Genomic DNA, 27,635 nt, shown 5'->3' on the forward strand with positions numbered 1-27,635 from the left:
TAAAGGGACTTGCAAGATTGTTTCAATCTTCAAAGGTTTAGCACAATCCACCAATTTTCCTTCTTGCATTCAATGGCCTGCAAAACAAATCAGCAAAATTGCAAGGTGAAAGATAGCAAATGAGCTTTGGACATCCGTATTGTTAGTAGCAAATCTTGATCAAAATAAAATTACAAGCAAACTCTAAGTTAAATAAATGAAATCCTACTCTAGGGCATCCAAGAAGAGTTGAATGAAATCAGCTTTTATTGGCTGATTTGTGACTGTTAGGACAGCCACAAAATAGCCTTAGAATGCTAGATAATCAATGAGCTCATGGACAAAGTAACCACAAGAAATATTTGTGAATTTGAAGGAAGAAAGAAAGAGGTATTGGGCTGCTTGAAAGCCCTTCTTTGGATCTCTTTGGCAGCCCTTGAATGTGGTGAAATCATGACTCCTTGGCGCTTTGAGGTTGGTTGATCTAGCCAACGATTTGGCCAACCTCAAACCCTAGAAGGCAACCTATGGTATAGCTCAAAAGAGTCGCTCACAATTATTAGTAAATATTAGGAAATAAATTGCAAGAAGAAGAGATGATTTATGCTATTCACAATTACATAAGATCATCTAATCTAATTTCAAAACCATCAAAGGATAAACAAGTAATTGCCTATCCTTCCCTTGGGCAATACTTCCCCTACTTGGACCTAAATCTACTAAAGGAGAACAATTTGAAAGAATTTAACAAGCACAAAATTTACCTCATACCCAAGAAGATATCACCAAGACAATACCAACCTAGAACCTCCAAAGACTTTTTTATTATAACAATGAGCAAATACAAATTGACAGAGTGTACCCAAGCCTCAAGCTTCCAACCCCTCTTGAACAATGAGAGTTGGGTTACATTTCTAGAAAAATGGGAGAAGATCCCAATAGGAAGCAATGCAACAAGTGGCATAGGGTTGATCATCCCAAGGAAATTTGAACCCTCCAAGTGGCTGAGACAACCCAAGGTTGTTGTGCGTTGAGGCTGTTAGTGGAAATATACTAGTTGTAGCAAAAGACAGTGTAGATCCTCTTGTCCCTGAGCGTATTCTCCTTGTGAACAAGTGTGCAATGAAGTAGAGATAAGGGGGAGCACATCCCTCAGTTAACTATTGTTGTCCCCACATATATCAGCCCCACAACAAGTGCACCCATTTTTAACTAGACATTGTTGTGTGGAGACTAATCAAGCCTGCGAGGAGACTGCTTGGTTGGCTGAGTGTCGATCTTTTACGTGGTTGCCTGTTGTCTTAAGTTAACAAGTGTAGAAGGAGGGGGGATGAGGTAAGAGTTAACTCCCCCTCTTTGCCACCTATCAAATAGTTGGGCACTCATCCCCTAGAAGAGAGGCACTCGACCCCCCTAGACAACCAATCGACTTAGCTTATGTGGCAGCCACAACTCGTGCTTGATTTGTTGGCCTATTTGGCCTATAAGTCAGCCATCCAACTACTACTTTGACTTCCAAATCATCCTACTTATCGTGACTTCCTTTGACTAGGAACACATTTTTATTATGTCCCCAGTTATTAATTTATTGAATTTGCTTGTCTTTTTCTCCTCACTTTTAAGTAAAAGTGGGTTTTTGTGGGAAACAATCATTTCTTGACCCCCAAAGTGGGTACTAGGATAATGTTGGTGCTCTGAGCATGAATTTTGAGCACCCACGTGCCACCAACATTTCTTAGTTACATTATTACATAGCAATTTAATTAAAAATCTCATCCTATGGGAATTTTTAATTATTTAAAAAATCCTAGAAAGACTTGGTCAAATTCCATAAGACTCTAGATATGACCTAGCATATTAATATACATTCACCCTAGACATTAGGACACATTCAAGTCCTAGCTATTAAACCGCACTCCAGCTTTGGAGGTATATGAGAGAAAAAACTCGACTAGTTATTTATCGCTAAAAGCGAAAATAATTAGTGAAGTGAAAAAAACACGCTAGAGTGGACTCACTTAGTAACTAGGTTCCAAATTGCCTAAGTATGTTACATAAGTTCATCATGCTAGCATTCATTTATTACAATTCCCCCGCAGGGGTGTGGAATTTGAGAGAAGAAGAGAGAGAAAGTAGAGAGAATGGGCCAGATGCCCTATTGGCCTTCTGATCTTCTGAAAAATGTTATGAGTGTCTCGCCCATTGGGCAATGAAATTTTCATTCCCTTCCATGTGCATATGAGCAGGTAACAGTGATCTTCCTAAAGGTTGCCCTCAGATTGTACCTTGTAGATCAAGGTTTTCATCATTATGTACAATTTGGAAGGTAACACGTAGGTGTAGGAACTCTAGATCTTACATGGAGTCGGCTCCAAACCCAACGATTCTTCGCACATTCCTAGGAATTTCTCTCTCCTCCCAAAAAAATTCCATTCAAGCTTAGAAGGATAAAGGTGGTATTCTTGCTCTTGTCGATTTGTAGCTTTCGAGGGTTCCATTTTCTAGTAAGGTAGTCTCTTTGGTCCATTAGTTGAAATCCCTCTGTATCAATAGTAATACAAGTATGAAGGTCAAGGATTCCATAGGCAATGCTCCATATTTTTCTACAAGGATGGCTTTCAGCCTTGTTACCCACCACCAGTGGGTGACCCCATATGAGAAATTTTCTCCTAGATTTGTCTTCAAGTCGAGAGCCCTTGACAGCCACCAATGTAGCTAATATATTGTGCCATTTGATCTCCGCTCCCTGAGCCATTCATATGTCCCCTCACCCATCCGTCGAGAGTGTATGTTTGAAGGTAGTCCATCCAATCCTAAAGGTATGTTTTTCATTGTGCAATCGGATGCTTATGCTTGTTTTTCCTTGGGCACATTGGGTATGGATTATTCGGTGACTTCGAAGAAGGAAGGGTTTTGACTGTAGTCTTGTTCTCTCACCTTAAATGGGGGGTTAATCCTCAATCTTAGTCTCATGGGATCTCCCCTATTGGCTTATAGCTTTAGGATGGGCACTACTTGGGAAACCCCGATTTTGGTAGCGCGGTTCTGTTTTCCCATTTAACATTTTTCACTCCCCTCTGCACATTAAATGCCCTATTTCATCACCTTTCCTCTCTGGGTCCACATGACCACTGCATCCACAAGCCTCTAGTACATCCCCTCCCCTTGTCCACATGTTTGGGTCAAGCCTAGAAATGTTGCCCCGGAGGTTGATGCAACTAAAAAAAAAGGTTAAAATCATATCATGGCCACAAGCAAGAAACAAAAGAAAAGAATATTATAAAATGCAAAAGATGGTCGGGACATTATATTAGCACGTGGGCAAAATCCAAACATGAGCTCTACCCCTTCATTATGGCCATCACCCTGGTTCCTAGGGCCCCATGAGTGCCCCCACATCATTAAGGAACCCATACACGTCCCAACCCTTGGTGGGCGATGAACTACCTCAGCTTAAGGGGGTAATAAATGCTTATTTCATACATAGCATGCTCTCATCTCCTGGAGCTCTGAGCATTGATAATAAAGAAAAGGCGGAAGGAAAATGAAGAAGGGTGGAAAAACAAAGGCCGGGGTAACTCATGTACCATGGTTTCTCCCTCCTACATCTATACACCCAAATGTGTGGACATCCCTCATCACTACCACCCTTGAACCCATGGCATTTGGCCCTAAGACCCCTATGTCCCAATCCACCTCATCATTATCCACATGACCCTTATCACTTGAAGGATGTAACTTGGACATGTCTTTCCCTTTAGGGGCTGGGAACACCTAATAGGGTTGTTTATTAGCCACTCCTACCTAGGGAGGTAACACTATTACATGCTCAAAGCCCCAAATTTGGAAGGGAAGCCCATTATGAAGTCTCATTTGTGCCCTTGATTAACAAGCTTGGTTCACTTAGATGCAATTATTGTACCTAATGGTGAGGAGACGCATTGATCTTATATGTAATTGGCAGGTGGTTTCATCATGGCCTGGGCAACTTAATTGGGGCCCAAGCCCACCAGAGGATCATATTGACATTTGTAGGGGATGCGTTGAGAGCCATGGGACTCCATCATGTGTATTAGCACCATTCCACGCCACGGGCACCCTCAGCACCTTGTTCATTGCCCCACATTATTCATGATATGATGCACTTGGACCAGTGTGACCCATCCAGCTTAGCATGATCACAGCAGTTGATCCAAGGCCCAAAGGAGGTTTATCTCGCCCTTCAGACATGGGAGGGAAGGCACCATCTTCAGAGCACTCATTTGAAGCAGTCTACAGGCTTATATTTCATCAAGAGACCCATGAGACCCATAATTGTGCCCTAGGACCACCTTAGAGCACCACATGATGACTTACATAGAGATAAAGGGAACATCCCCTTATCCATCATTCATGGAGCCCTCTCTCATTATGGCACCTAGAGGACTCAACGAGGCCCTCCCACGACCCTTCTTCATCATGACGTCATCATTTCGATTCGCTTGTGGATGGCTTTTTCATTACTTATGATGGCTACTTGGTTGGCTTGTAACCAAGACTTGTTATTAGCACATTATTTTATAATTTTTGGGGCTAATTAGGCTAAATCGAATTAGAAGAGACTCATATAAATAGAGATAAGTCTCATTTGTAAAAGAACTCGCACTTTTACTTTGGTGACTATTGGAGATTTATTTGATGCATTTTGACATTTGGAGCTGAAATTTTCAATTTTATTTGGAGCTATCTCATGATTTGTGGATGGATATATCATATTGTCATCCTGTAAGTGCTTATTCTTGAATATTTACTTGGAATTATGTCTAATGTATGGAATTGTTGCAAGTAGGTTAATGCTATTGTGCCCTAATTGTTGAAAATCATTTCTGGAAAGCTTCTTGGTTGGAAATTGCATATCTTACTCATTGTATGGCAAATGATGAATGTTCCTAGTGGATGAAATTTTGTCTTTCTTCCATAAAACTCCATAAATCTTGAGTGGGTAAATGTTAAACGTTGGTTTCTCGGGCATCAATCTTTAGCCTCTTTAAGGACAGTTTTGGCCAATTTTAAATCATCTAAGACTCCATAGCCCAAAGGACTAGGCACTAGTCCAAGAAGTTTGGTGATCAACTCTTCTCTTCTCCATATTTTCTCCTCCTAAATTTTGTTCCCCTAAAGGTAGGGCGGAAATCTAGGGCTTGCAATGAAATTTTAGGAAGGTGATTTTTCGGGAATCCAAGGGTCCACACATCAAGTTGAGGGTCTAGGCTACCTATGCTTCAAGTTTGGTGGGCATCCGCCCGAGTTTCATCCATAAAATCTCTTGCCCTAAGTGCCACTCCAAGAGGGAAAACCTAGGTCTTTCTCTCTCACCTTGGGGACTTCTTTGAGGGTTGTATGAGCTTAGTATTCATTGGAATAAATCATAAGAAGCCCTTTCTCCTCCCTTGCCTTGACCTAGCGAGTACCTTGGAAGTATTTCTTCCCACGATTATTCATAAAACCCTAGGTCTAGTGCAAGCCTTTCTTAGGTCTTTCAAAGAGAGTGAAGGGCATTTTGGAAGTGTTAAATCATTACATAGAGCTCCTTTGAGAGGTCCTACTTCATCTCCTAGAGTCTTGACCTTAGGAATACATATTACCATTGCATATCTCAAACCCTAGGTCTTGATCTTCTCACCCCAAGGTCTTTCTTGGAGAGCATGTTAGCTTCTTTGAAGCATTGAGCCTTTATTGTGTCTCTCCTTGAATGGGCTTTGCTAAATCACTTAGTACCTAGTTATTGACATATTCATTTCAAGTGATTTCTCTCCTACCAAGACTCCTCCCATCAATGAAAGTCCATAAAGAGCAAGGGACATTGACTGAGGTGATAGTGGGTCTCTATCCCATTGTTGTCGCTTAGTATAGTAGTTGTCCCATAGGTTCCCATCCTAGGGCCCTGCTAGATGGTGTGGTAATAGGGCCTTGACCTTGTGAATACCTATTACCATCGAGAAACCGAAACCTCAAAACCCTAGGTCTTGTGCCTTCTTTCCTAGGGTTTTTCTTAGAAAGCGGTTGGCTTCTTACAAGCCTCATAACTTTATTGAGCCTCTCTTAGAATGAGCTCTAGTTCCATCACTTTGAACCTTCAAACCTAGAATATCTATTATAGGTGATCACAATCATACCGAGACTCCTCCCATCGGTGAAAATCTATAAAGAGCAGGGGGCATTGACTGTGGTGACAATGGGTCATTGTCCCATTGTTATCACTTGGTCTAGTTCTTTGTCCTATATGGTTTCTCTTCTTAGGGCCTGCTAGATTGTGGCGTAACAAACCTCATGGAGACTGATGATTGTTTTGGTGTTTTGTACCCAAGTATTGATTCCTCAAAAGAGGATTTCTAGGGGAAACCATCTTACAGGATATAAAAGATTTTCTCATTTCCTTTGCCAATGGAGGCTTGCAGTTTAAGTGATCATGTGTCTGCTGGCAGAGTTGTTAATCCATTTTTGGATAATCCCCCCATGGACTTTCTAGGGTTCCTCAACCACCAAAAGAAGGGTTCATAAGAAATTAAGGCTACAAAAATCTCATCGTCAATGGCTATTTGTTCTTCTATGCTAGACGTTGTCTCAAATATCTCAGCTCCAGAGCTCAACCGCAATCCATAAAGGTAAGACAAGTTAGAGTAAACAAAGGTAAGGAAACACGCTACACCTTTTGAATACTCACCATTGAGCTCGTAGACCAAGAAAGAAAGGTTCCATGGCCTCATGTGGTTATTCTGTTCATTACTATTGAACCTCTTAAGGGTAGAGTGGACTTGAATTCTCTGATGATCTCAGTCTCCTTGTTGAGGAGGTCTGGGCATTCACACTTTTAAGAGTTTGAATCTGTTTTGCTTATGTGATCTGATTATGTAGACCTACGTGATCAGTAAATGACTAAGGTAGTTCCCAGGGCTTTCACACAACTGTAGAGGCTATATGCATGAATGGATAAAGGGCAAAAGAGCCAAATATGCTATGCATTCATGTAGCTCTGGTTGTTTTGGGATCAACTGTATCCATGGGCAGTGTGTGCAGATTTGTAACACTGTTTTTTTCTGAAAATAACATGATGTTTTTTCATCGAAAAACATATGTAATATATATAATATGCATGACAGAGAAAAAGGAGTGAAACTTACAAGCCAAAATGGCGCTGCGACTGCAGTCTTCTTCATCACCAGTGAGAGTTTTGGTTTATTTCTTTTAACAGAATTGGAAGCTTTAAGATCCTTTACTTGCATATCAGGACATATATCACCTGCCAATAATGGAAAACAAGGCATTGCTCTCTTCTAGTAATGGCAAATGATACATTACTCTCCGTCCTCAATTTTTAGCATATAAATAACTTGCTAGGCTTAACACAATTTTATATCTTACCCCGAGATGACAATTTCTCTTGAAGTTTTTCAGAACCAGAATGACAATATACAATTGTGTCTTGATCATGGCTATATGCTGGGGAAGCTTGAGAATCAGGTTCATCTTCGCTGTCTAAAATGATTGGTTGCTTTGCACACAAACCCACTTGATTTTCAGAGTTCCACTTTGAGTTTTGAACCCTAGACGCATTTTTCACACTGATCTTACAGTGGTCGAGTAATTCATGGTTTTTAGGAGAAAAAGATTTACGATTGGGAATAGAAGTTTCCACACAAGTCTCAGTGATGTGCACCTTCAATCCTGTGCCTTGAATAAATCTTTTCTTTGTATTTTCAACATCGCTGATGGCATACTTGAGGGGATTTCTTGTAGGCCTCTCCTGTTCAAAAATAGATTTTTCTGTGATGTTCTTCTTATCTATATAGCTATTATGGTTGCAAATTGTGGACATGCCTCGCTTATTCAAATGGCAAGATTCAGAATTTTTAACAGTGAAAGAGCTTTGTTTCTCATAACCACTTGATTCAAATATTTGCACAAGAAAATGCACATCATTCACATGCCTAAAAACAATAATATTGTTAGGCTGTATCAAATGATCAGAAACAAATATTTCCCAGCCGTCTTTGAAAAATGCTGAGGTACCAGAACGGGAACCATATATCCTCACATGCCATAAGTAACCGCTTGGCCCTTCCAAAATTGCATCTCTGCAATCCTTAATTTGAATATGTTCAGAACATTCTGAAGGGATCTCCTGTAAAATAAGATGGAATTTGTATCAATTGTGAATGTAGAACTTTGCAGTACATATGCCAGAATGGATTTATCATTTCATTTTCATACATGCCAAGCCAGCACAAAAGGTAAGAGATTTTCAAACAAACCAGATAAATTTTTAGAAATAGAAAGTGTTAACACACAAACTTTCTATTGACAGTAAGTGACTTAGAAGCTTGGAGATAGAATCAATACTAGACCTAGCAAATCCTGCCAAACAACAAGACATATTGAGAAATTATCAAGAAAAATATGAAATAACTAGAATGTGTGTATCATGTTGATAAAAGCTCTGAAAAGGCATATTGTATTCTTCTCTAACCCTTTCAAAGAAAATTGACAGGATATTTAACCACACCTAACTATCAAATTTTACAGAAACGAGCATATTTCGTCAGAATTCCTTTAGAACTAAATGCAAGATAATATTTAAGCAGATTTCCAGATTTCATAGGCACAGATAAATGTCTTGAATTGATAGTTTTTTTTCCAAATAACAAGAAGCAAATAAACAGGCAAACAAAAATCACTTCTAAACTTCCCTCACCAATTTTTGAATTGTTTGTCTGGCTAAAATCTTTTATAAAAATATAAAATGTGGAAAAGGATGAAAATACCTAAAAGCATTTGTATGGAAGAAAATAGAAGTGCATCAACTAAATTGCTAAAATTATTATGATTAAAAAAAATTCCAAAAATGGATTAAAACACCCCAGAAAATTTAAATGGAAATAAAGAGTACTGCATAAACAAAATTGGTAAGAACTTCAAAAACAGAGAGAGTGGTCGGGGTGGTGGGGAGGAGGATGTGAGATGGGCTGGGTGAGTGATTGTGGAGAAATTCTAGATGTAACACTACCAGTGCTTACAATGGGGCAATTACAATGGAGCACCTGAGTGATGGGGTCAATCAGTAGCCCAAATGGCAAACATAAGATAGATGGATTGGCCGCCCAAATGGCAAACAGCTTATGGGGGTTTTTCTTGGAAAGCTAGAATCCTGATCTCCAATATCATTCTTTCGTCTCCTCCTCCTTGCCGACGTGTTCGAGCTTCATGCACTAAGTGGATGTCGGGTGGCCAGCTTGGAGGAGCAGTCTTGTTGACCATTTAATACCCAATGGTGGCATTAAGAGACGATAGTGCACCAATTTCGACATCTTCAGCAATTGGCCCGATTAATCCTTATGTTTGTCTCATTTCAGCACAAGGAAGATTGAATTAAATCGTCATTTACTACAATATGGAAAGTCAGTCCCCGAATTGGGATCTGGATTTAGATATCGAGAGTCTCATTGATGTAATGGTCGCTGCTGAAAATGACATGGAAAATAGGAAACACCTGCAAAAATAAAACAAAAATGAAGTATGGGGAGTGCAAGGTTGATGGTCGCATCTTCCATAAAGATGGCCCTATAAAATTTCTCAATAATAATCATAACTTGGGGGTGGCAGGACCGGATTCAGGGTCTAGGAAGACCGGGCCGGAGGAACCACAAATTCTCTAGGATTTTCAACAGAGGAAAACAAAAGACAAAAGCAAAAAACCATGTAAGGCACAGGATGAGATTCAGAAGTTAATTCTGGGGGTCGACCTGTATTGGGAAAATGTTGCCAGACTAAGGAAAAGAATGTTAGTAGACAGATGGGAATTCATAAGGATGAACGGAGTTCAAATCAAAGAATGGGCCCAAAATGGTTGGGCCTCACTTCTAGGATATAGACCAAAAATTAGTGTGTTGGTAAATGGGTGGTTTGGCTTTCACTTCGTAGAGGAGGAGGATGCGAACAAGATAGCATCATTACCTTGGGTAAAAGGACGTGGTTTTCTTGTCCTGCAGAACTGGAAGGTTGGTCTTGACCTGGTGTCGGAAGTCCCCAAGAGGAAGATAATTTGGGCAAAGCCCCCTGGTCTCCCTATCAAGTTATGGACGAAGGGGGCGATTTGAGAAATAGCAAGAAAGATAGGAAAATTGTATTATGTGGATGAGGGGTGCACGAGATCACTGGCTAAGAAGGCTGCTTGTTTTCTTGTGGAAGTAGATTTGTCAGGGGGTTTACCAGCAGCGAACGATTTATTCTGGGCCACTTATTCTATCAAACAGGAGATAGATTACTGGGGAATTTCATTTAGATGTCTAGAATGTCATAACACTAGGCATTTGATAATTAATTGTCCTAATCGACATAGAAGCAAGGATTGGATGTCTAAGGATCTCATCATGGTTAATAGGAAGCCTAATCGGATGTCAGCTAGATCAGGTTAAGAGGGGAATTCCCAGAGATCTCTGAGGTCATTCTCGGCTACCAAGGGCTCAAATTCGAATCCATCTGCTCCGCTACACGGGAAGTGGAAATAGGTGGTAGGGATGGGTCTTTGGGCGGCTAGGGACAGACTCCTACAAAAAGAAAGCACAAGGATAATGGAGTCGGGGGACAAAACTCTAGTAAACTTTCATTACTATCTCCCATTCACAGTAGGCGGGAATGTGGGGAAGAAGCTTCTCCTACTTCTGATGATGAGGATCTTCTAGCTCTGGCTGGGAATCCTGGTCTAGGACTTGAGCCCATCTCTATCAAGAAACACTTTGTATACAATTTGGGATCGGATGGTCGGGGCAAGAAGATGACAGAGACAAGTAGAAAGAGGAGAAGAGAGACTAAACATAAAAGTTTGTCGCGATGTGGTGGTCCTGGAGGTTGGGACTGACTTAAACTCAAGATTTGCGGAAGCCATGGAGGAGGCTCTTTACCCATCCTTTGACCCTGGACCTTCAAATCAATAAAATGAAGTACTGGTAGGATCACATTTCCGGGACCTTAGAGCAAGTTTTCCCAATTCAATTGATTTCCAATGAGAGTAATGTCCCTTAATGTTAGAGGCCTGGGATCTGCCCAATCCAGAAGATCCTTGAAGTATAATATTAAATCAAAATCCCCTTCCATTGTCATGCTTCAAGAAACGATGATGGAAAAGAATAGGACTATGGAAATTTTGCTAAAGATATGCCCACATTGGCGGGGTTGCGCAACAAATGCAATAGTAACTCAGGTGGCCTCGCAGTAGTATTGGATCCGGTAATCTTTAAATTGCAGGCATTTAGTTCAAGTGCTGGAATTGTTCTGACTGGTCGTTGCAGGGGATATCCATTCAAATTTCGGTTATTAAATATATATGCACCTTACTCCAATCGCAGAGCTTTCTGGGATATGATCGAGACATCAGGCATTCTTGATATTCGTCCACTGATCATAGCAGGAGACTTGAACTTCACAATGGATGAGAGCGAATGTTGGGGCTGCAAGGCATAGGTGAATCCAATGGAAAAACACTTCAAAGAGCTATTTAGCAGAAAGGACCTCAGAGATGTTGCTTTGGTTCCGTTGTGCCCTACATGGAGGAATGGATGCTCAAGAGAGGAAGGAATTGCAAAGAGAATAGACAGATTTTTGGTAGACTCAATATCATGTCAGAGGCTTAATCAGTTGCAATCCTGAACATTCTTTTCAAACATTTCAAATCAAGATGCCATAATGTTGGATTGGCTGAAGGAGTTGGACGATCTTAAGAGGCCATTCAAATTTAACCGGTGTGGTTGGGGGAGCAGGACTTTCAGCTATTGGTTCGGCAATCTTGGACTTCTACTAACCATCCTATTTCAGACAACCCTTCTCTGATGGTTAGAGATAAACTTAATAGACTAAGAAAAGAAGCCAGAGTATGGATAAAGAATTGTAGGAAAGCTCTTACATAAGAATTGCTAACCATTGATGCAGAAATCGCTCAAATATGGGATCCGATAGCTCCTGGCCTTTTCTCCACTCATAAATAGAGGGCAATCTTGAATCTTGTGTTGAAAAGGGACCAAATCCTCAAAATTCAAGAAGAGGAATGGAGACAAAAAAGTAGGCTAGCGTGGATAAAGGGCAGTGATCGAAATACCAAGTTCTTTCATAAAGCTTCTACCAAGAGGAACCATATAAACGCCATCTAGGCCATTAAAGACGATTCTAGGAACATCCACTCCTCGAACAAAGGAATCAATAGGGAGGCATATCAATTCTTCAGAAATCAATTCAGGGAAAGAGTGGGAGACTTCTTGATGGAAAAATTGAGGTTTGCAAATATGTTTTCAATGATGGTCAATGACGAGCACATTTCTCTGATGGACAAGCCTATTTAGAGGAAGAGCTACTCCTATCAATCAAGGAGATGGCCAGGGACAAGAGCCCTAGTCCTGATGGATGGCCTATCAAAATATTCAACTTATTTTCGAGTTGATGGGTTCGGACCTGGTGAGTATGGCAAAGGAGGTTAGACTATCCGGATACATCCCAAGTGCTATAAACTCAACCTTTCTTACTTTTGTCCCTAAGAAAAAATAACTCTCTCTCTTTCTCAGATTTCAAACCCATTTGATTATGTAACTCTGTTTATAAGATGATGTCCAAACTTCTTGCAAACAGAATTAAAAAGATTATATCTCCTCACATTTCTATGGAGCAGTTTGGTTTCTTGTCAAACATGAGGATTCAAGATGCAATCGTCATTGCACAAGAGTGTATCCACTTGATCAAATCGAAAAAACTCAAGCATGTCTCATGAAGATTGATCTACATAGGGCTCAGTGTTACTTGGGAGCGGGAGCGGGAGCGGGGAGCGGAAGCGGGAGCGGGAGCGACCATTTTCAGAAGCTCCCGGTTTGGGAGCGAATCCCGGAGCGATTTTTTAAAAATATATATATATTTTATATTTTTTAATTTTTGATACATATATGTCAACAAAAACATGTAGAATGATGAAATAGACATAAAAAACATAAAAAAACATAAATTGATCATTGAACCATATCACATCAATCATCTAGAAATTATAATCGTCATCAACCTTAGTAAAATAATAAATTAAAATAACATTCAATTCAATAACATTTATCATCATTGATCACCAAAGTAACAAGTTGTACTTGTAAGCCAAGTTTAACCATTACAAGAAGTAATATCGAAGATATTTCTAAGTCCTAACTTCTAACTGTTAACATGATATGAAATGTTAAAAATTTATAAAATGAAACATGAATAATGAGATGAAATGAAACAACTTTAGTCTTTCACAAAGCATCATATTCATAATTCACAATCATTACCAATGAGTTATAATTGCCAAGGCCCAACTTCAAACTTCAAATTTTCATTGTCACAGTGATATAATGTTTACAAAAAATATCATAATGTCATAATGATATGAAAGAGTCAAGAGTCAAGAGTCAAGGACTCAAAACTCAACACTGAACAGTTATGAAAACTAAAGTGACAAGTCTAATAGAAACTAAAAAAGACAAGTAAACTGTAAATCTACAAGTGGCCCTTGCCACGAGAGTCTCCAGGAGTATAAGTAGGTCGTGGCGGTCTTCTAGGAGTCTCCCGCCCAGACCGACGACCAGAACTAGAGCCTCCACGCGAGGGTGTCGATGGAGGTGGCGACAGCAATGGAACAAGACTCGGGCCCCGAGAACTGCTACTGGATGGTGGAGGTGGAGGTGGCATGGTTGCTGCAGCTACTTCAGCTTCATCCCGTACAAGCTCATCTTCTAGTTCTTCCATATGTACAATGCCATCCTCCAAATTGTCGTCCTCAGGGTGATTGTCCCAAATTTTATATGTGGGATCTTCATTAGCCCGATCACAGTAATGGCTCAACAACCTCAAATTGTAGTGCACATAAACCAAGCTTTCTGCTCGGTTTTCGTTGAGCCTGTTTCTTTTCACATTATGTATATAACTGTAGGTGCTCCAACACCTCTCTGCAGAAGAAGAATTTACAACCTGTGCAAGAACTTTCAATGCCAATTTTCGCAAAAGTCCGTCGCCGCCATATGTTTCCCACCATGTGAGAGAATCAAATTTATCTTTGTCGTCCATTGCATGGAAGTTACCATACAAACCACTGCCAGTGAAGTATCTGCCTATTTCAAGGCACACAGCTGCACATTCCTCCCTGTCAGGCACCAACTTTTCTAATGCATCCAGATATCCTTTAGTTACCTCTCGATCTAAATGGGGTTTGGTCCTAACACCACCCCCTGCTGCACGTTTGCCCAACCAAGAATCTGAGTAGTATTTTGGCGTAAGGATATACGCCAAGCAATGTAGTGGAAGGTTAAGCCTTTTCCACCGTTCACACACACAATCGTGAATCAGATTGTACAAGTCGGGATCTCTGTTATTAACAATGTCTTTTATTTCCCCCAACATGGTATCCATTTGCTCATACACCTCGCCAATCACTGGTTTGTCTGTATCTGCAAACCGAATCATGTTATAAATTGGCTTGGTGAAATCCAATACCTGTCTCACAGTTGTCCAAAACTGCCCATCAAGAGCGGCCTCCTCCACCGTTTCAAAACCTGCAATGTCAGCTACATTTGTAGCCCTTTCCTTTAACACCTGCCAATTTGGACTTGATACCATGCTAGCTAAACCCTCTCTTACCTTCAAAAGGCGCCTGAAGGTGAGGTAATAGCTACCAAATCTAGTCCTCGCAATCTTCAGCAACTCCAATCTCGAGTGACTGCGGAAAAGGCCATGGGTATTGCTATGATTTGTAATAAATTTTATCATTTTTTTTCCTCTCTTGTACAAATCACCAATCCATTGGTATTGTTCATTTTTGTTTTTGACAATATCATGCAACAGAAGGTTCAATGTGTGAACCAAACATCCAGACCAAAATATGTTCGGGTATCTATCCTCAATAATTGCTCCCGCTGCCTTACAATTAGGAGCATTATCAGTGATGACTTGGATGACATTGTATGGGCCAATACGCTCAATTGTTTCAAGCAATGCTTCTGCAATGTTGATAGCGGTCTTGAACTTGTCTGAGTAATCATGTGCAGCTAGAAAAATGGGACCACTTCGGGACACAGCAAGAACACTTATCAATGGCTTGCCTTTTACATTTGTCCATCCATCAGATACAATGGACACCCCATTGTCAGTCCAAGAACTTGTCATTTTATTCAAAGAATGTGATATTTTTGCTTTTTCATGATCAAGGCCAACTGTTCTTGCCTTGTCATACCCAGGGCTCTTGTATCCTTTAGGGGCATCATTTATGGCAGAAACCATTTCGTGCCAATAAGGTGAGCGTAGAACATTGAATGGTATCCCATTTGCATAGAGGAACCTGTAAATTTTTGAATCCACATCATTCCTACACCCCTCATCAAGGAAATCTGATATGGTTCTACGGCGTAAAGATGATGACCCTGAGCCTCCATGTCCATATCCACTGCCTTGGGAGGATGCTGAAGGAGTTCTTTGTGAGCTTTCAAAGAAACCCCTTGATCTTTTTGCTTTGTATTGGGCGTCCTCCTCTTCCTTTATGTATTTGGCTCTATCTGCTGTTGACACCGCGTCGCAAGTTCTGATTCCTATTTGTTTCTCTCCATCCCATGCCCTTTTCCCGCAAAGGTGTCTTCTCAAACGGGTGTATGAGCCTGTGTAATCAGTGTTGCAATGGGGGCAATGAAATTTAGTGGTTCCACCCCCTCTCCCTGTTTCAGGCCTCTGAACATATTTCCACAATGGAGTTTGGTCTTGTTTAGTTTTTTGACCCTCATGTCCACCCTCCTCCACATCCTCCTCACTGGGGTTTTCACCTATTTGACTTCCTCCGGCTTCTTCATCCACCTCTTCAGTTTCAGGCCCCCTCTGTTTCCTACTCTCCACCACCATAATAACCAGAAAAGGGACCAGGAAGAGGAAAATGCCAATAAAAATCCCCAGGTCCATCGTGTTTGATGTTTGTAGGGTTTGAGTCTTGAATCTGCAAATTAATTTAGTTTATTGGGATTAATTCATTTAATTTATTAATTTAATTTAAATTAATGATCTTTAAACTCAAACAGGTAAATTAAACTAAACAAACTAACTACCTAACCAACTAAACTAACTAAATGATTAAGTTACTTACCTCTGCAAGCTTGCTCCTCGCTCCTTGGCACTTGCTCCTCGCTCCTTGGCACTTGCTCCTCGCTCCTCAGCTCTGGCTCCTTGCTCCTCAGCTCTTGCTCCTTGCTCCTTTGCTCTTCCTCAGCTCTCAAGCTCAAGCTCAATCTCATTGAAATGATTTTTTTTTGGCCCATTGGGCTTATAAACCAAAAAAAATTAGTTAATTTTTTTTGTTTTTTCGGGTCCGGCGGAATTTTTTTCCGCCGAACCGCTCCCGGAATTTTAAAATTCGCTCCCGGAGCGTTTTTTAATGCCCGGGAGCGATCAGGGAGCGATCGCTCCCCGATCGCTCCCGGGCATTAAAAAGCGCTCCGGGAGCGCGGGAGCGATCGCTCCCTGAAGCGCTCCCTCACAGACCAGGGAGCGCAAATTTTTTTACGGGAGCGCGCTCCCGAAAATCGCTCTCGTCCGGGAGCGATTTGGGGAGCGCGCTCCCAACCCGCTCCCGCCCGGAGCGCGCTTCGGGAGCGGGTTCGAAGGGGGGGGGGGCGCTCCCCCGCAACACTGATAGGGCTTATGACTGTGTGGATTGGGAGTTCCTCACAATGATATTATATAAAATTGGTTTCCAGCATAAACATGTCTTATGGATGAGGGCATGCTTATCATCAACTTCTATGGCGGTCCTCATTAATAGTGAGCCGACACAATTCTTCAAAGTTCAAAGGGGCCTTAGACAAGGATGCGCCTTATCTCCACTCTTATTCATACTCATCATGGACACCTTCAGTAGAGGTATTAAGTCCAAAACTAAAGTGGGTGCCATTCAGGGATGTGGGATCTCTAGACGATGCAATCTTACCCATCTAATGTTCGTTGACGATGTATTATGTGGTGGAGTTGTTAAGCTTTCGGTGTGGGAATCATTCTACAAGATATTTGAAGACTTTGGTAAAGCTTCTGGTCTTTTCATCAACAAAAATAAAACATAATTAATTTCAGACAATGTGGAAGATCCTGAGACTCTAGAAATAGCTTATCTTTTTGGGGTCAAGATAAGTCCAATGGAAGGAGGTTTCAGATATTTGGGATGTTTCCTAAAGCCTTGCAAATATTCCAGACAAGACTGGGAATGGATCATTACAAAGTTTAATAAGAAATTGACTTGCTAGGATCAGAGGTGGCTAACGCTGGGTGGCAGAGTAATTATGATTAAGGCGGTCCTGCTTAGCATACCTGTATATTGGATGCATCTTTTCCACTTGCCCCAAGCTGTCATTAAAAAAATAGATTCCATAATTGCTAAATTTCTATGGTCGAGTGTTGTAGCTGGTAAGAAGATACATTTAATTGGATTGAAGAAAATTGCTAGGCCCATTAAAGATGGAGGATGGGGTATAATTGACTCCAAAAGTTTCAATTTGGGTCTCTTGACAACGAATTTATGGAGACTATTCTATGTCCAGGGTGTGAAAATTCGGAATCCCCGAATCACTACTGCAACAACTGATTATATTTCTCCTACGAAATCAAGTTATTTATAGTGTTATACAGTAAACATCGAAATAAATACAACTGCAGCCTTCACAACTTAAATAATATGCGGAAACAGTGTTGCGGGGGAGCGCCCCCCCCCCCCTCGCTCCCGCTCCCGATCCGCGCTTCGGGCGGGAGCGACTCGGGAGCGGGTCGGGAGCGCGCTCCCTAAAAAAAATTTCGCTCCCTGCCTTTTCGGGAGCGTTTTGCCTTTTTTGCATTTTTTTTTTTGTAGTAATGTTCGAAATGCAATTTTTTTTGAAAGAAACAAATAGTTTTTGAGTGGGGCAACTTAATGATCAAGTCTAGGCCCTAGTATTGATATGCTATTCATGGTAATGTTAAATTCTTAAAGTAAAAGTGACATTTTCTTTAATTTTCATTTTCATCCTTTTACTTAAATTTTTAACATTACCATGAAATGACTCAGGATGTTTGAGAGTGGTTTCATCCTCATTGGATTTCATATGGAGAAAGTAGAATTTTAGATTTCATTCAAAATCCAGCAGACTTATCAGTTTTTCAGGATTTCAGGATTGGGGGATTGCAATGTTTCCATTGAATTTTGTCATGTATTAGGGTATGGAACTCATATTTAATCAAGAGTACCAATCCCTCTATGTACCTTGATGTTAGTGACATTGGTTGTCGAACTCCTCTATCATGACCCTTCTAAAAATGTACGCATCACTCAAACAAAATCTTGACTTGACATGCTATGCTTTTTCTATCTTATGTTAATGCTTAGAGGGTGATATTAATGACAAAGATCCCTATACAGATACAAAGGTAATGACAAAGATACCTCTGGATATTAATGCTTGGAGGGTGATATTAATGACAAAGATCCTGATTTTGCAACAAGACTAAAAAATTAGACATTTCTCGTGGTGGCAAGAGGCCCAAGCATAAGAAATAGATAATAGATTTACTTCTCTTTTCTAGTTTCTAGTAGCTTTTATAACTATTGACTCTTTCATATTTATTATGATATTTTTTTAAACAATATATGACAATTTAAGTTTGAAGTTGGCAATTATAACTCATTAGTAATGAATTATGAATATGATGCTTCATGAAAGTTGAAAGTTGTTTCATTTCATTTCATTTTATAACATTTCATTTCATGTTAGATATTATTTGTTGTAATGGTTACACTTAGCTTACAAGTACAACTTTGGTGATCAATGATGATAAATGTTATATATTGAATTTTGAAAGCTTGAAACTTTAAGATTGATGAATCATGAGACTCAATATGTTGTATGTTACTATGTTACTAACTTGCGGACGTGGTTGATGAAGATTATAACTTCTAGATGATTGTTGTTATATGGTTCAATCTATGCTTTTTTATGTTTTTTATATCTAATTCATCATTCTACATGTTTTTGTTGACATATATGTATCAAAAATTAAAAAATATAAAATATATATATTTTTAAAAAATCGCTCCGGGATTCGCTCCCAAACCGGGAGCTTCTGAAAATGGTCGCTCCCGCTCCCGCTTCCGCTCCCGCTCCCAAGTAACATTGTGCGGAAACAAGAACTGAGCAAGAAAGAAATAGCACACACAAGTGACACCATTGTTTTTGGACAAATGTCCCCAGAAAAACCCAATGTGGGAAAACCGGTGCAGCAGCTGAGGATTTGTATTATTATGCAATAATTTATGAGTACAATTCTTCGGATGCCCAAACTAGCAATCCTATACAGAGATCTAACTGGACAAAAAGATAGTGAGATGATCTCACCCTGTCACTGGGAAATCTGGCACTGATCTGTGTTGGAGAAGAGCCTTTGCGCTGTCTCTACGCAATGTCTGCGCAATACTGCATCACACCCACGCAGTTACTACGTCACTGCAGTTGGGATTGTGCTACACCTCCTCTCGATCCTCTGCTCGCTGGAAACTTCGGCCCTCTAGCCTCCCAGTCTCACACCCCAGCTCCGGCACTAGATCCCAACTATTCCCCAGCAGAAATATGGACTCCCTCTAAAGCTCTGCACTGCCACAATGTAGCTCTACATTGCCTCTGCGTGGCCCAGCGCTACCTCTCCAGACTACTCTCTGCCCTCTCTACTTTGCACTCTCTGGATCAGGAAAACTTCCTCTGGAAAATTATCCCTACTCCTCACTGCAAGAAATCTCCTCAATCACCTTCTCCAGCAACTGTCGTGCTACTCTCTTGAGAAAATCGATCTCTGATCTCTCACCCGATGTGTCTTCCAAATACCCATCAAGCCTCTTCTTATAATCCTCTCATTGACCAATCAACAACCCAGATTAGATTCTAATCAATGGCTCAGATCATTTTGACTTGATCCTCGTCTTCTTCTAGAAGTTTCACCCCCAGTTTAATTAATACCCTTTAATTATTTTAATTTCCTAAGTTTAGACTTAGGCATCCATTAAAAATAATTAATTATTTTAATAAAATTGTCTCCGGGTGGAATTTCCCAAAACAATTTCTGGGTATTCTGGAATACATGTGTCCTAGCCTCCCTGCAAATTTTGAGGCTTAGAGCACATCCGATGCTACCAAAAATCAACACTCCCTCTTAGCAAGGAATGTGCTCTAGTAATGCAACCTGCTGAAGCATCACCCTAACTCTATAACATCTCCCTCTGCGTTGCTGATGTCTGACATCACTGCCCACCAACTACTACGCAAAAGTTGCATCTATGTTATTGCTGCCAACTGCATCTGCACTGCAACTCTGCTCCAACTACGGTTGTTGCCTTCTGCAACAATTGCAACAGAAAAAACATCCAAAATACTGAACCAACTGTGTTCAGTATCATGCATATGTCGTCCGAGTTCTAACTGCTACTAGCCTCTACGTTGTCACTAAAGTCTCAGAGGTGGCCAACACTAGCCCTACGCTGCTCAGTATCTGACTACTACTAGCCACTGCATCTGTCACTCTAGCACCTGACTGCACCACCTGACATTGGTCCATCCTGCTACTGCTGATTATGGGCTCCCATAGCAAGGTCTTGATCCAAGAGGTGGACTCCTCAAGGATCCTGCCCATCTATGGTTCATTTAAACTACAGTACTAGATCACCCCACCTCTCCCCTAGAGGTATCTGGGCATCATGGCAAACTCCTCCTCGATCTTTACGGTTGCAGCCTGTGGATCAAGTTTCTCGTCCTTGTCCTTCTTCTTGAGAGGACACAACATAGCGTAGTGACCAAATTCACCACACCAGAAACATTTGAACTTTGAGACGTCCTTCTTCCGCCTTCACTGCTCCTGTTGCCCCTTTGATGAAAGGGTTGCATTCTCCTCCTCCTCCTTGGGCTTCGTCCCACTATTGTTGTTGCCATCAAGTTTGCACTTGATTAAGTCTCACCTCATCTCTTCCTGTTGAAGAGCGGCCCACATCCCTTCCCAATCCGGCAATTTCTCTCTGCCCAGGATACTCTGGACAAATACTTGCCATTCTTCTGAGACTGAATTCAGGGCCAACCTCACCATCTCTATAGGTTGAGGTGATGACCCTATAGCTGCCAACTGATCTCGGACTTCCTGAAGCTTCGATAAGAACGAATCAATGCATTCCCCCTTATGTGTTGAAGAACCTAGGGCAAATAGGATTAGTAAGATTCTTCTAGACTTGATAAAAAAAATTGAAGTGTTGTTACAATTTATCTTAGCTTGATCTTCTTCTTATTATTAGAGAGTGTGTTTATTTCATCAAATTGCTACCAAAAATAAAGAGACAAGAACACAAGATGTTGGCATTCTGCCAGGGCCAAAACCTCTCCCTCTTGGAGAGGAAAACCCACACGAAATTCTTCTTATGGAGATTCAATTGACGAACACCAAGACCATAACCCTTGACCTACTAGGCCACTCCAAGACCAAGTCACCAATCCTCTTCTTGTTGTTGAGATCATCATCAACACCTTCACTGAATTCATCATTCATGCACCTTCACTGAGATATTCATCACAATAATGAGACCATAACTGTTGCACCATATCTCCATCTTCTTTTAGATTATTACTACACTTTTCTCTGAGATCATCATTATGTAGATGAGGCTTCCATACTGAGACATCTATGTGAATGCTTCACTGAGGTATTCATTATTATCCTCCATACTTCTTCGAGATTCTAATGTGTCCGAGATGGCATAGTGAGATCATAATTATGTTGAGACTTGTCCGAGTATACCAAGACTGTGAGCATGATGACCCTCAGAGAAGACAGTAATATTGTGCCTACAAGCTTAACCAAAATATAGTCATCCTATACCTTGTCCGAGATACTGCCTTCACTGGGCTATCCGAGATTTTCTGTCTTACTGTGCTATCCGAAGTCCTGTACCATACCTCCGAAAACTTCAGAGATGTTTGAGATTTTTTCTGTCTTTTGCGGATACCCCAGCTGGGTATATATAGTGGTTATGTCTCCAGTTTGAGCCAACTTATCCAGGTGAACCGACATGTCATCCTTTAGTTATTTAATATATTTTTGCAAACTGACATGATGTCTTTTCATAGCTTTGTTTGCATGCTTCTTCTTTGAAGGATGGTGCTTGTCTTAGAGGGTTGCTTGACAGTAGGTTGACTCATGTTCATTACATAAATGCTCAAGAAGAGCTCTTCAATATAATTTTGACTTTTTGACTTTCCTAGACCTATAGAATGAGCGAGAAACTCATTCATATAATCTATAAAAATAATAATTCTTTTTCTTGACAAGTACAAAGATCAAAATTACATTGACAAATACCGAACCTATTACCCTTTTCTTCAACATTCTGCATCCTCGTGGATCTCATTTTCTCCTCCAAGTACATCTTCCACTGCTCGAAAGATCCTTGATACAACGTAGACAAGGCATCCCACATCTCTTTGGCCATCCCTTTGCCAGCAATGTGACATACAACGAGATCCCTCACTCCATCGAGGATCAAGCGCTTGGCCTTCGCCATCTCAGCCTTGTACTTCTTGAGTGGATCTGCATCGGCAGATTCAGCTACCACACTATCGACATAAGTTTTGAGATCATGCTCATCCAGAACGCAGGAGATCCTAGCCTTGCAGATCACATGGTTGGATGCTCCATCCAATCGATCTTGATCTCTCAGCCCATTAGCTATCGTCTCTACCAATAAAATTTCAAACTGCCTCCTCTCTCCTCTACGCTGCTACTAGGCTGGCCTACGCACTCCCTACTGGAGTTAGTAGATCTACTCCTCTCTACTGCTACTCAGCAATTGAGAAATCGAATTCCCTGGCTAGGAATTCACTGAGGAAGAAATACCCTCAAAAGGTGTCTTCTTCCTTCTTCTGACGGTTTTCTACCCCAACAACTGCTGTAGAAAACTGCATCTCACCTGAAGACTATAGTGCGTTGAAGCTTCTGCTGCGCTGCTCTCTTTGCCACTGACAAATCTCGATCTGGAAATCTTACCTCTCTGTCAACTCACTCAGAGAGAGATCTTCCTTAAGAATCTTGCCCCCCTGGCCTGGACTGCGCAATCCTTCTGGGGATTCGATCTGCTGCCTACGCAGCACTTCAATCTCCCTCCTTCTCTTCAACGTTGGGCTCTTCTGGTCTGCTCTCTTGCTTCACCTATGCTCTAATACCATGTGAAAATTCGAAATCCCCGAATCACTACTGCAGCAACTGATTATATTTCTCTTACTAAATCAAGTTATTTACAGTATTATACAGTAAACATAGAAATAAATACAACTGCAGCCTTCAAAACTTAAATAACATGCGAAAACAAGAACTGAGCAAGAAAGAAATAGTAGACACAAGTGACATCGTTGTTTTTCGACAAATGTCCCTCGAAAAATCCAATGTGGGAAAACCAGTGCAGCAACTGAAGTTTTGTATTATTATGCAGTAATTTCTGAGTACAATTCTTCGGATGCCCAAACTGGCAATCCTATACAAAGATCTAACTGGACAAAAATATAGTGAGATGATCTCACCCTATCACTGGGAAATCTGACACTGATCTACGTTGGAGATGAGCCTTTGCGCAATCTCTACGCAGTCTCTGCACAGTACTGCATCACACCCACGTAGTTACTGCATCACTGCTCCTGGGACTATGTTGCACCTCCTCTCGATCCTCTACTTGCTAGAAACTTCGACCCTCTGGCCTCCCGGTCTCACACCCCGGCTCCGACACTAGATCCCAATTGTTCCTCAGCAGAAATACGGACTCCCTCTGAAGCTCTGCGTTGCCACAGTGTAGCTCTACGCTACCTTTGTGTGGCCCAGCGCTGCCTCTCTGGACTACTCTCTGCCTTGCACTCTCCGGATTAGGAAAACTTCCTCTAGAAAATTATCCCTGCCCCTCACTACAAGAAATCTCCTTGACCACCTTCTCCAATCATTGTTGCGCTGCGTTCTTGAGAAAAGCGATCTTTGATCTCTCACTCGATGTGTCTTCCAAATGCCCATCAAGTCTGTTCTTATAATCCTCTCGTTGATCAATCAACAACCCAGATCATTTTGACTTGATCCTTGTCTTCTTCTACAAGTTTCACCCCAGTTTAATTAAAACCCTTTAGTTATTTTAATTTCCTAAGTTTAGACTTAGGCATCCATTAAAAATAATTAATTATTTTAATAAAATTATCTCCGGGTGGAATTTCCCAAAATGATTTATGGGTATTCTGGAATACATGTGTCCTAACCTCCGTTGCAAATTTTGAGACTTGGAGCACATCCAATGCTACCAGAAATCAATACAGGGTCTGTGGCAAGGTATCACGTTTGATAAATACATTCATCAGGCTGATTTGGAGGAGTGTATTGTTGCGGGGGTGCCATCAACAGCCAGATCTTCAATTATTTGGTGGAACCTCTGTATTGCCATTCCTTAGCTCTATAGCAACCTTAGTTGGATGGTAGGCGATGGGAAGAATATTAAAATTGGTCTGGATGTCATTAAAGGTTTTAGTGGCAGCCATCTACTATCTTTTCCTATCATCAACCTTCTCAACTCATAGGGGATTGATTTCCTGGCCAGATTGTGGAAGAGAACTTGTCACTCCTGTGTTGCATCCTCTTGGCCTCATGCTTGGCAGATTAGCCTCCCGGCGGAAATGAGGGCTGAGTGGGAAGAATATCGGAGCAATCTGTACTTGGCAGGAATTAGGCTTTGTCAGCGACCAGATAAGCCTGTGTGTGGTGGGCTTATTGGAAACCACAGGATTCCAGTCAAGGAGGCATATGATCCTATTACTTCGTCCTTCCAATCGCTGCCCTTCTCGGAGTGCACTTCCAAGATGTGGAAGTGGCATGCCCCTTTAAAAATCAAATGTTTCTCATGGTTAGTCATTCACAATTATATCTTGGCATGGGAAAACTTACTCAGGAGAGGATTTGTGGGTCCAGACAGATGCTCGTTGTGTAGCAGGGCCTCAGAGGACACCATACATTTATTTTGACATTGTCCTTTTGCTATTGGGGTGTGGGAGGAGGTTTCCTCCCTCTTAGGAGTTCATCTTGTCAGAGATTCTTCTTCTATTCAAGATTGTATTGGTCAATGGAGTCTCAGAGCGAAAGCACATAGGACGGTGCCCCTTTACGTCCTGTGGGGTATTTGGAGATCCAGGGACGCTCTTACTTTTGAAGCAAAAGTTCTAGTGATCAAGGATGTCGCTCTGGGCATAGTGGCATATTTCAATGAAATTGGGCCCTGAACTCCTCAGCCCCCCATAGATCCTTTTCACAGATTGCAGTGGATGGGATTTATCCCATCTGCTATTTCGACAGGGCCTCATCTATGGGGGTTTGTGGTTGTGGAGTCTCGATCCACATTGATCCATCAGTGTATTATCACTTCACTTGGAATGCTGGCAGGGGGGATAACTCAAAGTTGAATTAATTGCTCTGTGGGGTGCCCTTCAATGCTCATTGTGGCTTGGGATTGACTGCATTCACATCATTGGGCATTCACTCACCATGATCAATTGGATTCAGGGGAAGTTTTCTCTCGAGGTTCCCTCTCTATGCAATTGGAGGCAGCTGATTCAGAGTATCAAACTTAACTTCATGAAGGTTACTTTCCAGCACGTCTACAGGAAACAAAACAGGGAGGCAGATATGCTTTCCAAACGTGGTCTCTCCCTATGTCCCGGTTTTTTGTTTTTCAAAATGTTCTCTGAAGGCAGTGGCAGTGGTATGGGATCGTTCGAGCCATAACTTGGCATAGAAAGCAGCTGATTCAGAGCGTTAAGCCTAACTTCATGAAGGTTACTTTCCAGCACGTCTACAGGGAACAAAACAGGGAGGCAGATATGCTTTCCAAACGTGGTCTCTCCCTATGTGCCGGTTTTTTTTTCGAAATATTCTCTGAAGGCAGTGGCATGGGATCGTTCGAGCTATAATTTTCTTCCTGCTCCTGGTTCTTTTTGGTTCTTTCTGGCGATCTTCGATTGAATATTTGTTCCTCTTCAGATTTCCTCTGTTATAAGTCTATCCTCTCGCCTACTGTGGAGGGGTTCCGATCCTCACTTAGGTTCATTTTGCCATCTGATTTCTGTTTTAATTTGTGATGTTTTCTGGATAGGTTCCAGTCAGATATGATGAATGCTACAGAATCAAGTCATTGTAAATCTTTCTCTTAATTGAACGAAAGCTCAGTTTTTTTCCTCTGAAAAAAAGACACTACCAGTGCTTGTCCAGCTGAAAACATGTTGAAAGTAAATTGTGAAAGGGATGAAAATACACAATAAAAAATTGAAGGGAAATAAACGATATTGAAGAAACTAAACTGTTATAACATTCCCAGTGTCTGTCCAGCTAAAACTTGTTAAAAGTTTTTAGTAGACTGTAAAAAGTGATGAAAACGCTGGAAACAAACAGTACTGAATAAACTAAATTTCTAAGAATATAACGTTTTACATTTTAGCCATAACAGCACCAGTGACAGCAATAATTTTTTTCTTACCAAATATGATGAAAACTCTGCCCCCATGACCTTGAAAAACGATGAACCGTGTGTAAACTCATGCCTAGTATGATGATTTCTGAAACATTTCTCACAGCAAGCCCTGCAACACTCCATTACACTTTTAGCAATTAATGATTGCCCCAACTTTTTGAGCACCAGTATACTCTTTATGTTGCAGAGCATAAATAAGCGTACACCATCTTTTTTCACTTCACATAAGCCCAAAATGCTCTGTCTACCAAAATCTCCATTGACGTCATGGAGATGAATATGAACTGAAATAAATCTCCCATTCCCATTGCCATTGCCATTGCCAATACAATTACCTCTTGGATCAGAAAATCATCCCCATCAAATCCCATCATTGCCTTATATATTTTCAATCCAGCAGAGATGAATAATTTTCTGATCCGCAACACGGTTGATTCCTGTATCATACATCGTACACCCATCCCGAAATTGAAGAATACAGAAGCTAGAAGTTAAAAGTTTACAGTTTGATATATGATTTTAAAAATGGTACTTTTTAACAGTGTTCATGAATAGTCTGAAAAAAAATAACAGGTGTCCATCGATGTAAGACTAGTCAGTGCTTTGTCGTTAGTGGATCTGTTATATAGCATTGAATGGTAAAATTTTAAAGATTTCCGTACTTTGTACCAGAGCAAGGATGGAGTTTCAAGGCTTTTTATGTATTTATTTAAATAAAATTTTAAATTTTATGTTGTGGTTTATTTAAAAAAACTTTGCTGAAATTTGTTTATATTTGTTGTTTTTTTGGAAAAGTAATCCCGGAAAAATAGTACTTCCAAAATTATTTTGGGTGTTTTCATTAAACAGATTTTATCTCAAAATTATTCATTCATTTATCTGTTCGTGAAAAGTTAGGAGTGTTTATTGTGAGGTTTCACAAAAAAAGGGTTGAATACATCGATTAGATGAAAAAGCAATATGTATAGGCTATCTTTAGCCTCATGGAAGTTAAAATAATTTTCTTTCATTGTTCTAAATAAACACATTGATGTCTAACTCAATACAT

The 27,635-nt window shown here is 40.8% G+C and overlaps 1 protein-coding gene across 2 annotated transcripts in view; it reads right to left on the reverse strand.

Moving 5' to 3' along the window:
* LOC149151680 (B3 domain-containing protein Os01g0723500-like) overlaps window positions 1-27,073 on the reverse strand; it is a 111,906-nt gene extending 84,833 nt beyond the window's left edge. Inside the window, exons 1-4 of one of the 2 annotated variants that reach the window (XM_089441621.1) lie at window positions 26,923-27,071; window positions 26,594-26,696; window positions 7,381-8,140; window positions 7,140-7,258 (exon numbers count right to left, since the gene is read on the reverse strand). In XM_089441621.1, coding sequence (XP_089297747.1) covers window positions 7,140-7,258; window positions 7,381-8,140; window positions 26,594-26,620 — 906 coding nt within the window. In that variant the 5' untranslated portion in view covers window positions 26,621-26,696; window positions 26,923-27,071. Of the gene's footprint in view, window positions 1-7,139; window positions 7,259-7,380; window positions 8,141-26,593 lie in introns of both variants that reach the window. The other variant, XM_089441620.1, reaches the window with a different exon arrangement.
* Window positions 27,074-27,635: the final 562 nt, after the last annotated feature.

Source organism: Pinus tabuliformis, chromosome 9, assembly GCF_031772625.1.
Source record: "Pinus tabuliformis cultivar Carrire ecotype Pingquan chromosome 9, CPIR1, whole genome shotgun sequence".
In the NCBI taxonomy this organism is placed as follows: Eukaryota; Viridiplantae; Streptophyta; class Pinopsida; order Pinales; family Pinaceae; genus Pinus; species Pinus tabuliformis.